This window comes from Bos indicus x Bos taurus, chromosome 21 (genome assembly GCF_003369695.1).
Source record: "Bos indicus x Bos taurus breed Angus x Brahman F1 hybrid chromosome 21, Bos_hybrid_MaternalHap_v2.0, whole genome shotgun sequence".
NCBI lineage: Eukaryota > Metazoa > Chordata > Mammalia > Artiodactyla > Bovidae > Bos > Bos indicus x Bos taurus.
This window is the reverse complement of record NC_040096.1, coordinates 16,528,300-16,544,881: the sequence shown is the minus strand read 5'-3', so window position 1 is coordinate 16,544,881 and position 16,582 is coordinate 16,528,300. Positions and strand designations below refer to the sequence as shown.

Genomic DNA, 16,582 nt, shown 5'->3' with positions numbered 1-16,582 from the left:
AATAAAAGGTTAATTGTAGAATCTAGGTGGTGCGTATTTACTGCAGAATTCTCCCTACTTTTCTGTTTCAAAATTTTAAAAATAGAGTATTGGGGGGGGGGGGGGGGGGAATGCCTGATTGGCTTTCTTAACCAGAATCACACCCTGCAGGTATGATACAGATATGTCTATGGAGAGGTATAAACACTATACACACTTGTATATATAGAAATCTAGAAACAGCTATGCACGTTGTATCTTATTACTACACCTGAAGGAATTACCCTTAACACTACCAAAATACTAGTTCTTTAATTTTCATTCATTTATTCAAATACTTATAAGTTATCTGTTATAGTATACTCAAGCACTTGGCATGTGCCTTAAAAATAAAAGCATATATTTAAATGCCTAGTATGTGCCAATCACTTAATCCATTTATGCGCTATACTGATGGCAAGCATCAGCCCCACTTCACAGTTCTGAAATTATAATCATTTCAACACTTGTGCCTTAAGAGTTTACAGGTTTTCTATTCTGGATTCTGTAAATATATTTACTTTTATCTGAAAGTTTAAAAAATATAAGGTAAATTTTTGGCTTGATGTTTAAGTACTTGACAGCTCTGACAGCATATGAAATAAAGGATTTTCTTTTAAGAGCTAGCATGTTGGCGAAGTCACTTTGCTTTTTCTTAATCAATTGTGGGTAGTGTCTTATGATTTTGGGGAAAAAAAAAAAACAAGGTGTAAGGGCTTTATCTTTGGGAAAAAGAGGCAGCAACTATTAGTATAATTCTGCGGACTTCAATTATCCTTTTGGATAACAGAGTGGCCCAGATCATGTATTTTACAACCACATTTTCTTTCTTAGCTAGGGCCAGAAAGAACCCTAGGATTTCTTCTCACTTTAAAAGCAAAAATTAAATTTTTATGCTACTGATCTATGGAAAAGCCAAGACCTTAGGAACCCGCAAATATCCATCAGAAAAAAAACATGAAGTTCGCAACACTCACCAAAGAGTCATATTTGCCAGGAGGCCGGCATGCCAAGTGGAAACATGAGGTTAAGGTGGAAAGTTCTGACAAGCACTGTGGGCTGATGTTAAAGAGCCCTCTGTGAGGCTAAAGTCACACAAGTGGCTGCAGGAAGTGACCTAATGCACACTCATGGTCCACAGAAAACGATGGTGCAATGCCTTGCCTACACATTAGTCTTTAGAGGAGGAGTGTGGGAGGGCTGGAGCCTGCAGAGACTCCGGGAGGGTCTGATGCTTCACAGCAAACGCTGTGCGGATGACCACAGGGGCAGGCCTCAAGGAAGCAGCTGACGGCCTGTCTGCCACCACTGCCATGCTTGTGTATACGGCACTGGTTACCAAAGCAGGTGCGTGGAGACAGCAAAATCAATGAGTGGATTTCAGAGTTGGGCCCAGCGACGCATCTCAGTTCTGTCACTTACTAGCTGAGTAATGTTGAGTCAACCTCTTTACCAACCAGAGCCTCTGCTTCCTTAGGGGTATAATGAGGATAAAACCACCCACCTTGCAGGGCCGCTGGGAGCATGAAATGAGGTCACCTACGTAAAAAACTTCTGTTCAGTGCCTCACTTGAAGTAAGCACCTTGGAAACACTAGCCTGTCTGTCTCCTTTTCCTCTCACATGTAAACCTCTGGTTTTGTGAATGTTACAGAAAACGTGGTTGCAAAACCTTTCCTGGTCACCAACCGCTGTGGCAGGGTGGAGACACTAAGAGGAAGGACCCTCCGACCTCACCCCCGGCCACCAGACATTCTCGTGAGCGTGAAGAGCAGGGCACGTCTCCGCCATGTCTGGACTTCCTGAGGAACCCCGGCATGGGATGCTGGCCAAAGTTTAGTCAGGGATATGCTTCAACTTTTAAAAATGCTATCTGTGCTGTCGTCCTGGAAAAAACTCCTAAAATCGAGCGCTGGCCATTTTTTATGAACAAAACCTAAACGGTTTTGGCAGGCTGGAATAATTAAGTAACATATAGTCAATGCTAATTCTCCTCAGCTAGGAAAATCATTCAGCTTAGAGATGGCAACATTCAGGGCAAGCTGGCAGGCACCTAGGAGGTTCAAGCAAGTGTTTCTTCACGGAGGAAACTTTACAATTGGTTAAAAAGCTTTTTACTGAGAAAACTGTCCCCCGTATATAAATGTTGAGCAAATCCTCACATATCCAGGGCCCCGTGTGATTACCAACGATTCCATTCTAAAACTGGAATTAAGAGATGATATCTAATGCATTCACCAATGCCTTTTGAGAGGCAGGCACCTAGAGAACGGTATTCCCCTTGGGGAGAAGCAGACACTTTTAGGAGTCCTTAAAATGCAAACCTCAAAAAAACCCTGGAAACTACCTAAATTCTGTTGGTTAAAAAAACAGAGATCATATTGATGTTCTTCTCTGTAAATAACTTCAGAGAAGGATAGCTCTGCCAAGTTAGTGGACTTTTCTACTTTACTTTTCCCCCTTCTACAAGGAATGACGACAGGAATGCTGAAGTCCCTGAGTCTTCCCAATGTCCCCTGTGGAAAGAGGCCAAGGGTAAGGGGAGGCCCAGAGGACACACGAGAGCTGCTGAGCAGAAGGCAGGGAAAGCGCAGGTACAGTCAGAGAGGCTCAAATGCATTCTGGACGAGAGTCCCAGAAGGCCTCTGGTGTAGCTTTAGACCCAGCACCACCAACCTGCCTTGGGGACCTGATGAGCCACTGACCCAACCTCCCGCCGCTTCTCTCACGAGCTCCCGCACCCTCACAAGGGCGTCGGCAGGGCCGCTTTGTGTCTGCCCCTCCCCAGCTCTCTGTTAAGACAGCCCCCTGCAGCAGGTTAACAATACCGTGCGCTGACCCGGCTACAGGAAAAGCCTCTATTCTTAAGGAGACAAAACGGACCTTGCTGCAACTAGATACAAACCTAAGTTAAGACAGCATGCCTTGGAGCCTCAACTACTATGAAAACGTGAAGTGACTCATGTGGATGGGTTTGGCTTTCCACCAGGGAGAAAGCTGGATTCCCAAGCAGAGGTCTAGAAAGTTCCAATTAAGCAGGCAATAAGGAGAGCTGACCTCACCAAGCTCAACTGTGAGCTTCAGGCCTAAACACATTAACCAGCCAGGACTCTGTGGTGAGCTTATACACATGACGTCTTACAGTCTGTCCTGTGGTCCTTCCTGCCCCCTGAGAAGTAGTCACTGTCATCTGACTTCTAACTCACTTGAAAGGAACATCCATTTCTTTAGGGCTCAATGTAAGCTTCACAACCTACATGGAACCAGCCATGACTCTACAGAAAAGAAAGTAGTCAAGGTGTCTTTCTAAGGCCCGGCCACCTGGAGCTTCATTCTCCAAAAGGGAGCCTTTACAAGTCACTGAGATCATGTAAGAGATGATGGCTAGCCAGAGTCGCACACTGAGGCCGACGGTACCTTGGAGAAGACAATGCTGTCCACGTCTTCACTGGGCGAGTGAAAAAGGTCAGAATCGCTCCCAGATTCTCTTTTAAGGACACCTGGTTTTGAGGCACACTCTCGGCCCAGTCCAACATCCAGGAAGCTGTCACATTCTGAAAAAGAAAGTTCATTCAACCACTGCTTTAAAAAAAAAATATCTGTTTCTTTTCATTCCATCCATCAGCGTTTTAAATTGATCAACTACCTAATCTCCTTCCCTTCCTATATTTTTTCTTTTTAAAAAAATTAATTTATTTAATTGGAGGCTAATTACTTTACAATATTGCAGTGGTTCTGCCATACATTCATATGAATCAGCCATGGGTTTACAGGTGTTCCCCATCCTGAACGCCTCTCCCACCTCCCTCCCCATCCCGTCTCTCAGGGTCAGCCCAGTGTACCAGCCCCAAGCACCCTGTCTCATGCATCAAACCTGGACTGGCGATCTATTTCACATATCATAATATACATGTTTCAATTAAGAATCTGTAAAGGACACAAATTTAGTTGCTTTCAATTCTCTGTTGATAACCTGAGTCTGTCATATAAATCATGGGCACAAAACAGAAAAAACCACAGCAACAGTGATGTAGAACTATAATAACACCTATGTATTTAAACATACATCTTTTCCTTTTGGTAGTTAGAGAATTTATTTCTTTTGCTACCAAAATCTGAAGTTCTTCGTTAGGAAACTATGTGATAGGGTTTGCGGGCAATTTCTGTTTTGAGACTTAAGTTCTTTCTGGAAACTTGTTACTTTATCAAAATACTAAGATGAAAGACAAAGAGGAAGCATAACTAATAAGCATACCAGTGTATTAAACTTATAGATTTTATTATGCAATAACTGAAATATAACTATTTAACTTGTCCTAGATAGATCTGGTATTGGATGAATAATGTGATGAAGAAAAATACATAATCTAGAATCTGTTTTCAGTTCAACAACTAGGATATGAACTCTGGGGAAGCAGAGGGGGCGGGAAGCAGAGAGAGGGGGACCTTGACAGAAATATTGTACTGGTACCTCAAAGAATTCCAAAGGCTTAGTATACCTAAATTAGCTCAGTATTTAACTCATTCTCTCCCTTAACTTTGTATCCAAAAGGGACATGTGACCTGGTAACAACAGAAATTAAAACACTGGTACATAGTGATACCAAGAAAGATATCAACCTCCTTCAGGAAGTTTTGAAAGATGAAGCGATTCCATTCTAGTTGGCATGATGTGTGACTTGGAAAACACATGGAAGTTTATCAAATCTTCAGGTGCTACTAAGTGATGAGGGACACAGCAGACAACCCGGCTGCTGGGCAGTTCAAGAGAACTCTACCTGGAGGTTTTGCTTGAAAGGAAATTCAAGAGGAGTTGACAGCACAAGGTGATGGCAAAACGAAAGACACTAACAGCTTCAGGCCCTATTTACAGACAAAGCACAGGCATGACAGACAGTGTACCCAAGTCCAACATGGGGAGGGTCTGGCCACGGCCAGTGGGGGCCACCAGTGCTGCACCTCCACGGCAGTGTCTGTTCCTAAACAAACCCCACTGAAACACTGATAAACGTGGCAATGAGGTCACGAGAGTGGAAATGCCCGAGATACATTCAGGCTGCAGAGGAGCTTGAAGAAAATGTGTCTGAGGACGGCTGAAGGCTCGCCCAGTGAAACCAGAGCTTCACTGTAACTGGGCTTCCGGTCCACAGACTGACCGACACCTGAAGTCATCAGGGTCATTCACTAGAAGGGCTGGAGCAAAGAAAGTGTGCCTGTGGCAAGAGGTCTCGAAAAAACTGTCTACACAGAAGAGGGAGTAGAGGCTGAACGAGATGTGCTAGTGTCTCTTTTAATTCTTAGAGTCTATGCTTAGACAATGTGCTTCGTTAGTGGCGCAGCGGTAAACAATCTGCCTGCCAATGCAGGAGATGCAAGAGATGCAGGTTCAATCCCTGGGTTGGGAAGATCCCATGGAGAAGGGAATGGCAACCCACTCCAGTATTCTTGCCTGGAGAATTCCATGGACAGAGGAACCTGTTGGGCTACAGCCCATGAAGCTGCAAAGAGTTGGATACAACTGAGCATGCACGCACATCACACATATGCTTAGACGGTAACCGTGTGTACATGTCAGTGTTCAGAGATGAGAATAGAAAGGTTATCTTATCTAAATTAAATAATAAGTGATCATTAATTAAGTGATTAATTATTAGCCCTGGATTCATGCTGATGTTTGACAGAAAACAACAAAATTCTGTAAAGCAATTATCCTTCAATTAAAAAATAAATTTATTAAAAAAAGTATCAGCCCTGGATTAACCAGGAATCTAAGACAAGGTCAAAAAGGTACTGCACTGATACAGGTCATGAATTACTTGTCAACAAAATGACCTTTTCTGTTGGTGAAGCATCTGACTGGGGACTGGGGATTATCCAAATAAAGCGCTGCCTCATGTTTGTGTGTGGGAGGGTAGGGGGCAGTTTATAATCTTGGGGTAGAAATGAATATATTAAGAGGCAATTTCAACACAAAAGTATTAATACATAAATCATCCCACAGGAATTGAGGCAGGGCTTACAGATTAATCTGGAAATGTTTCTATTTAAAGTAGAAAAGTAGTCCATTTCAATCTTGGTCCAAACTGTTTCTGTGTGTGTTAGTTCAATGGGACTAGCCCTGCTTTTAAAAGCCTGGAAATCACAGGTATTCTAGAATTTTGGGCGTTTTTCCCCCCCTTCACAGTTAGAGTATGTACTAACTTAGGTGGAGTTGGTGGCTGTGAGTTTTCTACTTGCTCCCCCCACCCCCCACCATCCTGGCTTTCCCCACTTGGAAAAATCAAAAACTCCACTCTGTGGTTGAGGGGAAAACAGCGGGGGAGGGGGCTGCCCAAGAAGCAGAAAGGGCTGTCACAGCAACTACGCTGAGCCGCTCGCTGTCCAGCTGGCAGTCAAACAGACCACGTCCAAATTCCAGACTGGAAAACGCAGCAGTTCAAGACATTCTAATGGAAAATTCACAGGGAAGATCCAAACTCAGTCCCGGGAGGAACACCTCACCCAGGGAACGAACCCGAGTCTTGGATGGGATACAACGCTGACTGTCGAGCTGGGGCGGAGGGAAGAGGATCAAAACAAGGAAAAAGGGAGAGAAGAGGACCTGAAGGCGTTATGAAACCCTCACAGATGGAAGTTCGAGGCCCCTCATCTCACATATGCTGGCAGGTTTTCAAAACGAATGGAATCTTTCTTCCTAATCCATAAGGTGGAGCATAAGGAAGGTATAAACAGGAACAACCATCATGGGGTTTAGATAGAGTGAGGTGGGTGCGGCTTAAATCAGGATCTGACTACTAAAAGACCCCCAGGCAAGAGTCATTCTTGACCTCTAAGACTCAGTCTCCTTACCAATGAAATAGGATAGTGTGTCCCTCCCTAAAATAGTTGTAGTGATGGTGAGAAAGAATTCACACACTTAGTAACGGACATCTGCGCCTCGGCACACAGCAGGCACAGTATGATACACACGTCTAAAGGGGTTAACGCTTCATTAACCCTAACTTGTGATCTGACAAATGTCCAGTGAGGACACGACACTTTGCGGTGGGTCAGTCCTATTCTATGACCCGTTTATAAGTCTGTCTCTTACTTTTGTGCCCTGAGCAACCACCTTTTTAAAAGTAAGCAAAATGTAATGTGCACTTTCAAAGTGCTTATCAGGTCACTCGGGCTTAAATTTTACATATGCAAACAAATTATAGTTGGGGAAGGAAAACTTAGCAGCAGCCCGCTCACTGGGCTTTGCTGACCCATGTTAACCGTAATCCATATGCACTTATTTCTACTTAAATAAGCATGCATTTATCCTGGACTGAAGATTACACAAGTGAAAGAAAGTGAAAGTGTTAGTTGCTCAGCTATGTTCCACTCTTTGCAACCCCATGGACTCTAGCCCACCAGGCTCCTCCGTGCATGGGATTCTCCAGGCAAGAATACTGGAGTGGGTTGCCATTTCCTCCTCCAGGGGATCTTCTTTTTTTTTTTTATTTTATTTTTAAACTTTACAAATTGTACTAGTTTTGCCAAATATCAAAATGAATCCGCCACAGGTATACATGTGTTCCCCATCCTGAACCCTCCTCCCTCCTCCCTCCCCATACCATCCCTCTGGGTCGTCCCAGTGCACTAGCCCCAAGCATCCAGTATCGTGCATCGAACCTGGACTGGCAACTCGTTTCATACATGATATTATACATGTTTCAATGCCATTCTCCCAAATCTTCCCACCCTCTCCCTCTGCAACAGAACTGCCTTATGACCCAGCAATCCCACTGCTGGGCATACACACTGAGGAAACCAGAAGGGAAAGAGACACGTGTACCCCAATGTTCATCGCAGCACTGTTTATAATAGCCAGGACATGGAAGCAACCTAGACGTCCATCAGCAGATGAATGGATAAGAAAGCTGTGGTACATATACACAATGGAGTATTACTCAGCCATTAAAAAGAATACATTTGAATCAGTTCTAATGAGGTGGATGAAACTGGAGCCTATTATACAGAGTGAAATAAGCCAGAAAGAAAAACACCAATACAGTATACTAACGCATATATATGGAATTTAGAAAGATGCTAACAATAACCCTGTGTACAAGACAGCAAAAGAGACACTGATGTATGGAACAGTCTTATGGACTCTGTTTCAGGGGATCTTCTTGACCCAGGGATCAAACATGGCTGTCCCACACTGTGGGCAGATTCTTTACCATCTGAGCCTCTAGGGAAGCCTCAAGAGTATACAAAGTGACGTTAAATAAAGGTTGTTATCTTATTTAGTCTAACACTATTGTTCTCTTGAGCTGAGTTTAAAAGCAAAAGAAAGAAACCTGCATGATTGAACATATCTAGAATTCACAAGAAACTATGCCTACAGTCATAATCTCAGGCCTCAAGTTCAAGAGCATAATTCAGGATTTTGTTAAACTGAGGTTTAAAAAGATTCGAAAGAATCAAAGTCTTTCAGGGGGTGGGGTATGGAAAGAGTCAACAATATTTAAGATTATGCCCTGGGGAAAATGCTCAGGGGTTCAAATTCACCTCTTGAAAGGAGTAAAAATAAACTGTGGCATGTGGAGAACCTTCCTGTGAATATTCTAACTGTGAGGCAACCTCTACAGGGCAGACAACTTCACGGCTTGAGTGGCTGAGAGCAATTACACTTCTAGAAAAAGCCCCTAACAGCTAAGGAACTAAAACAGAGTGAGTAGTATACTTTCAAGTAGAAGATTCTAGGGGATTAGATGGGGAATGGGTCAGCTACATCTGTGAACAAGGTCAATCTTAAAATATTTGGAGACCCTAAACACAACAGCATAATAATATTCTTTAATTTCTGTATGAAAGAAAAATAGGAAAAAAAAAAAAACTCTTCTCATATTTGTTTCCAACACTTTCTTTGGAGCAAAGTCAGAGGGTTGAGAATCAGCAGGAAACTTCTCTTTAGGAAGAGGATTTGAACCATCTTGTTCTTAAATTTCTTCCTACTGCCATACATCCACAGCTAAACTGTTTCTAAAAAAGACCAGCAAATGAGAACTCAGTAATTTTTAAAGCAAGTCAGGAAAAATTAAAAGGTTAACAGAGGTTTTGTTGGGTAAAGCAGACTCAAGAGCCCAAAATGCAAATTACCAGCTGCAAGAACAGCCATAGGGTACTTGAGTGACTCACCAGTCATTTGGACCCTTCCCTTAAGGAAAGCCAGTAGGCCTCAGGGATGATGACAATAGAGCACAGACACAGGAACAAACCCTGCCTCACAGTGAATCAGAGGCTCAACCTGGGTAAGAAGTCAGGACTCCTAACAACCATAAAACATGTACTGTGTCATTAACCACCAAGGTCTTAAGGTCTTTTACCCTCATCTACTGTCACTAATACCTCGTGGGTGCTTAAGGAAAGCCTCAACTGCTGACAGTATTTCCAAAGATTATGATTCTCAACCTAAGCTACACAGGAGAGGAACCAAAGGCTCTTTTAGAGATCTGATGCTCAGACCACACCTCAGCCTAATTAAATTGGAATCGCTAGGGGGTAGGACCCAGACATCAGTGTATTTTTAAACCTCCCCAGGTAATTTCAATGTGCAGCCAAAATCAAGAGACCTGGGATTAGTCCTTAATAACATATATTTATAGTTTTATCATATTAAGAAACCATTATCACATGTACGTATATATGCACAGCACATATGCCTTCACAGATGAATTAATCAACTATAAAGTCACCTATGGAAACTTACTACTAAAATGAAATTTAGGTAATTACATGTTCATTTTCAGCTGTGAGATAGATAAAAGGCCTAGAAACCCAAATCACGTAACACTCTTCTCACTTATCCCACTGATGCTCATGAAGGACAGATCGCCAACATTCTGCATGAGAGTGGGATGGTGGCTCTGGAAGAGGGACATTTTGGATGTAGTTATTCAAGCAAACCGGAAGGTGGAGAATCCCCACTTACCTGGGCTCTGCGTGGGAGCCAGAAGAGATGCTGCGTCAGGGCACGGCTCAATGGTACACCAGTTTTCTCGGTTTATCTGAAGGGAAAGAAAGAGAGACTGAGTAAAAGTCAGGCATAAAAACCAAAACAGAAAAAGACATGCAAAGAGGAGATCATGGTGCGGCCAAGGGTGAAATAAAGAAAAAAGAAGCTAACAGGTAAAATGGATCAAATGTTGAAATACATATCTCACATCCAAGTCAGAAACAAATGCAAAAATAATTCCCGTTTATTCAAGGATTACTGTATGTTGGATATCAGGTTAAGAATTCTACATACATTATTTCCTTTCATCCTAAGAATTCTACATATATCATTTTATTTAATCCCCACACTAGCTCGAAGAAGTTTGTATTATTTCTCTTGCCAAAGAATAACTAGGCTTGAAGGACCTACATTTGTCAATTTCTCATCTTTGGTGAGAAGATGCTAAAGTATATGGGTGAGAAAGAACAACAGGTTTCCTAAACATGCTAAGCGAGATAAGGTAGAAAGCTATGGGGCATTCTGTCCAATTACAACTGCCTGACAAAGAGCAAATGCAAGAAATTAAACTGCTTGCAAATAAACCATGCAAACCTAGAGCCACAGGAAACAAAAACACCAAATCACTGACTCGTTTCAGCTCTTTTCCCAGTAGAGACGAATGGAGGCTGGGACCAGCCTGAAACATCATCACTGTTTCAGCTCCTGGTGTGTTACAGAATGATGCCAAAAATTTGAAAGTGATCTTTGAATGGAAAAGAATATTCAGCAGGTTCCCTAGGATTATGCAAAGTATCCCTTTTCAAAATGCAATTTGAGTGTGTATAAGGAAGAAACCTCAAATTCAGTAACCTTAACAAACCCAATCCCCATCTTTCAAAGAATGGAAACAGCAAATTTTCCTTAAAAAACAAAACAGAACCTTTCATTTAGAGAAGGATTTTCTGACTGTGAACTGCACCTCACTTGAAATGAGCCAAATTTCACTTCCAGTAAATTAAGTTTCTCTGTCAACAGGAAAAGCAAGGGTCCATAATTACTGTACTTTTGCTCCATGAACACAGCAACAAATTTTAAATAGATAACAGAAATTTTAAAAGCAGACCCTTTAACAACAGTGAAGAACACTGAGCAGCTCTCAATTATGATGACATTGCTCTCTCCCAGTCCATGACCTTCAACACCTCTCCGGTCAACATTTTAGGAAACTTTGTTAAAACTCTTGATGTGAGAATGTTTTCATCACCTTTTCAGACATTACTCTATGGCCAATGAGTAAACAGAATTTTCTTCACTGTCAATACTTGAGGGACGAACTGACTTCACTTTTCATGTCATTTTAGGCATTTGTGTGTTACAGAAAATGAGTTACACATTTTGCAAAATAACATATAAATATATAAATAATACAAAAAATAATGTATTACTTAACAAAAAAGTTAGCAGAGTATCATTTAATATACAATAAATATTGAAAGAAAGTTAAAATTAAATCAAATCTCTTTAATGGAATACACTGATTTCTGAATAACAATGACGAGAACATACTAGTGACGGGAGGCAACTCCTCAAAGATCTCCCTGTGAGTGTCTCCTGAGCAAAGGACACTGTCTGTGCTTTCATTCTAGGCTGTCTTGTTAAGAATGTATCCATACATATCACACAGCCTCCGGAGACAGAGATACTGTTTCTTTCTGTGTGATGACAGAGGTGTGAAGTCAGAACAAAAGTGAGGCAGGCTTACTGCACACAGCAAAAATGCAGGGGTCCCACGGCTGGGGTTCCTCAGCTGTGACACAGCATCTCCCCGGGCCCCTCGTGTTGCCCCCATGGGAGCAGGGCAGCAAGCAGCACCAACAAGAAGCTGATGCTCAGGGTGTTTTTTGACTTCAGACAGCAGCCATGAAACTGTCAGGCTGACTTGGTAGCTTGCAAGCAGGGTGAAATCTCAGACTCCATCAGTTTTGACAATTCAGTTCAGTTCAGTTGACAATTAGTATATATTAAATAGTATTGATATACTTAAAGGCAGCAGCGGCCAAAAATCTCCTGATGACACCTATGTGGCGAAAAGCTTTAATCTGATTCAATGTTTCACCGAGTGGTTGTGCCTGAGTGATCATAAAGAGACAACTAATATCCACTCTAACTTTTCTATAGGTTCCTGAATCTTCTTTAATGACTACTAACTGGCTATACCCCAATACAAAATGTCTTTGGTGTTTAAAAAAAAAAATTTAAAACTTAAAGAAAGAAAGCAACACTGGAACATTATTGTTAATTAACTCCAGACTTTGGATTTCATTCCTTTTTCCATTAATGTTCTTTAATGTTCCAGGATCCAATCCAGGATCAGCTAGTTCAGTTCAGTCACTCAGTTGTGTCCTACTCTTTGCAACTGCAGCACACCAGGCCTCCCTGTCCATTACCAACTCCTGGAGCTTACTAAAACTCATGTCCATTGAGTCGGTGATGCCATCCAACCATTTCATCCTCTGTCGTCCCCTTCTCCTTCCGCTTTCAATCTTTCCCAGCATCGGGGTCTTTTTCAATGAGTCAGTTCTTCGCATCAGCTGGCCAAAGAACTGGAGTTCCAGTTTCAGCATCAGTCCTTCCAATGAATATTCAGGACTGATCTCCTTTAGGATGGACTGGTTGGATCTCCTTGCAGTCCAAGGGACTCTCAAGAGTCTTCTCCAACACCACAGTTCAAAAGCATCAATTCTTCGGTGCTCAGCTTTCTTTATAGTCCAACTCTCAAATCCAACATGACTACTGGAAAAACCATAGCCTTGTCTAGACGGTCCTTTGTTGGCAAAGTAATGTCTCTGCTTTTTAATATGCCATCTAGGTTTGTCATAGCTTTTCTTCCAAGGAGGAAGCGTCTTAATTTCAGGGCTGCAGTCACCATCTGCAGCGATTTTGGAGCCCCCAAAATAAAGTGTCTCACTGTTTCAATTGTTTCCCCATCTATTTCCATGAAGTGATGGGACCAGAAGCCATGATCTTCGTTTTGTGATTAAGTTTTAAGCCAACTGTCACTCTCTTTCATTAAAAGGCTCTTCAGTTCTTCACTTTCTGCCATAAGGGTGGTGTCATCTGCATATCTGAGGTTATTGATACTTCTCCTGGCAATCTTGATTCCAGCTTGTGCTTCAACCAGCCCGGCATTTTGCATGATGTACTCTGCATTAAGTTAAATAAGCAGGGTGACAATATACAGCCTTGATGTACTCCTTTCCCTGTTTGGAACCAGTCTGTTGTTCCATGTCCAGTTCTAACTGCTGCTTCTTGACCTGCATACAGATTTCTCAGGAGGCAGGTCAGGCGGTCTGGTATTCCCATCTCTTGAAGAATTTTCCATAGTTTGTTGTGATCCACACAGTCAAAGACTTTGGCATGGTCAGTAAAGCAGAAGTAGATGTTTTTCTGGAACTCTCTTGCTTCTTTGATGATCCAACGGATGCTGGCAATCCAGCATACCACATTACATTTTGTGTGTGTATATGTCCAATTTTGCATTTTAAGACCTTTATTGAAATATATGACAAAGGTTTGTATAGTCAAAGCTATGGTTTTTCCAGTAGTTATTTACAGATGTGCGAGTTGGGCCATAAAGAAGGCTGAGCATGAAAGACTTGATGCTTTCCAGTTGTGGTGCTGAAGAAGACTCGAAAGTCCCTTGGACTGCAAGGAGATCAAACCAGTCAATGCTAAAAGAAAATAAACCCTGAATATTCAGAAAGACAGGTGCTGAAGCTCTAGTACTTTGGCCACCTGATGCAAAGAGTCGACTCACTGGAAAAGACCCTGATGCTGGGAAAGACTGAAGGCAGGAGAAGGGGGTGACAGAAGATGAGATCGTTGGATAGCATCACTGATTAAATGGACAAGAGTTTTAGCAAACTCTGGAAGATACTGAAGGACAGGGAAGTCTGATGTGCTGTTGTCCATGGGGTTGCAGAGAGTCAGAAACGACTTAGCGACTGAACAAGTTGAAACCTAATTCATATTCTCTAAAACTCACCTATTTAACTATTAAGTAGTCTATTCAGTGGTCTAGCATCTTAACACAGCTGTGAAACCATGGCCACTATCTAATTTTAGAACATTTTCATGGCATAAGAAAGAAATCTTGCATCCATCAGTAGTCACACCCTACCCCAAACCCCTGCCCTCCCGGTTCCAGGCAACCATTAATGTAAGTTCTGTCCCTGTGTATTTGCCTCCTCTGGACGTTCTGTATAAACGGACGCGTACATTCTGACGCCTCTGCTTGCTGGCTTCTTGCACTTGGCTTTCACGGTTCATCTGTGTTTCAGCATTTTATGAGTACTGTACCCTGCTGCCTAATAATCCATAACGCTGTATGGACATGCCCACACTCTATTTACTCTTCAGCTGATAGACATGTGGGCTGCTGTTATGAATAATCCTGTCATGAATATTCATATACGAGCACTGGACATGTTTCACTTCGAGTATACACCCAAGAATGGGACAGCTACGTCAAGCGATGATACCTTTACGTTTAATAAAGTCTGAGGGCTTGCCAGACTTTTCCAGAGTGGCTGTGCCATTTGACGTTCCTACCACCAATGTCCGAGTGTTCTAATTTCTCCACACCCTTGCCAACACCTGCTACTGCTCTTACCTATTTAGATGTAGCCAACTTGGCGGGTGTGAATGGTATCTCACTTGAGTGTATGAGATACACTTTCAGCTTTCCCTTTTTTTAAATCTCTCTCTTTTATCAAAGTACAGTGGACTTTCAGCGTTTCAGGTGCACAGCAAGGTGACTCGGTTATACACATGCACGTGTATTATTTTTGAAATTATTTCCCATTACAGGTTATTACAAGACACTGACTATAGTTCCCTGTGCCATACAGTAAACCTCTGTTGCTGGTTGCATTTTTTTTAAAAATTAGAAATCTAGCATTCTATTCGTACTAAGTAGAATCAAAATGTCATAAATTTTTTTAGTAGGCAAAAATTCATAAGTTTTCTAAAAATATATATATTATACATATTATGTATGTGTATGTATACAAAAGCTTTTCTACTAAGCTTGATAGAGGCTTGAGAAAAAAAATTAAAAAAAAAAAAGATGGAGAAACTGGAAAACAAACTAAATGAAATCAGAGCACTGAATAGGAAATAGAAAAAGTGAAACAAACTATATAAAAGTAAATCAAAGATGATCATGTGGTTCAGCTGGTTTTAAACATGACTGCTCATTGGAAACATACTTCCAACTTTTCTTTTAAAATGGAAACTATTTTTTAACCTATTGATTACTTTCTAGGAAAAGGAAGACTCTACAAAGACTTAATGCTGAACACCCTCAGATTTGTTTCTTTCTTTCATTAAATAAAAATGTACTAAATATCCTCAATGTATCAAAACATTTGTGTCAAGCCTTAAAAGCAGTAGTAGTAAAAGAACTGAGTCCTCTAAGAACTCAGTGGGTGTGAGAGAGATGTGGAAAAATTAAGTAAATAACTCTTCCACAGCATTCTGCACACATGAGCCACTGAAATGAGTGTGGACAAAGTGTCCTATGATCAGTAGAAATGGGAATCAGACTGAATGAGACACTCTAACGCCAAACTATATCTGAAATTCTTTATACATTTCTGCCCAGGTCACAAATGTAACACACAGAAACACTGGGCCAGATAACAACTCCTCTCTTTCACTTTACACAGGCATTATTGCACAATACATGTGGGGGAGGGGCCAGAGACGGCCAGACCCTGTATAAGCAGAAGAACTGGAGTTTCACAGAAGTTAAAAGCCGAGGGCTGAAGACAGAAGGTAGGACCACAGTGCCAACTGCTGCTGAGAAGCTGGAACTGATACATTTTTAAAAAGAAGTCACTGAATTGGGCAACCGTGAGGTTTATGGTGACTTTGGAAAGAAGAGTCTGAAACAAGACAGGTGATACCAGAATTAAAACTGTAAAACATCCCATTATATTTCTAAATTGTACTTTCAAGTTTGCAGACTACTGTCACCTGGATGGGACCCTCTGCCTGTCCCACTGGGAGGCACGTCGCCATTTTTGAGACGAGGCCACACGCTGGGTGAGGCTAGATTTGGGGATGGTAGATTTGTGTGCGAACTATACTGTACTGGTAACTGCATCTGCTCAAAAGACCGTAAGCTCCTTGAGAAGTGAATCCTACCTTTAAAAATTCCACAGATCTCCCCACGAGTAGATAGCAGATGCTCAATGAATAATCTTTGAGTTTATTATCCTCAATGATTTGTATATAGAACTAAAGGGAGAACCTTTGAGATGATCACCCCACTCCCTTTATCAGATCTATTAGAAAGGGGGGCAGGCACAGCGGGTGAAGGGACCTGAAGGAGGTAACAGAACGTTTAGGGGTGGAGTGAGGACTCATTTTTCCTCACTCCCAGTCCAGTGCTCTTTCCCCACCCTTACAAGTATCTCTTCTTGTTCTTCACTTTGTCTCAGAATTCAACAACTGTTTAAACAATTTTTAATAGCAATATGAAACTGAAAAAATCTGGCAAAGGAGCATTTAACATCTCTGGAGATTATTG

At 41.8% G+C, this 16,582-nt stretch overlaps 1 protein-coding gene across 16 annotated transcripts in view; it reads right to left on the bottom strand.

Annotated features, from left to right (window-relative positions):
- AKAP13 (A-kinase anchoring protein 13) overlaps positions 1-16,582 on the bottom strand; it is a 324,450-nt gene that overhangs the window by 86,751 nt on the left and 221,117 nt on the right. For all 16 annotated transcript variants that reach the window (XM_027522117.1, XM_027522121.1, XM_027522127.1 and 13 more), the window contains 2 exons: positions 9,982-10,057; positions 3,435-3,571 (listed from right to left, as the gene is read on the bottom strand). In XM_027522117.1, coding sequence (XP_027377918.1) covers positions 3,435-3,571; positions 9,982-10,057 — 213 coding nt within the window. The remainder of the gene's footprint in view (positions 1-3,434; positions 3,572-9,981; positions 10,058-16,582) is intronic.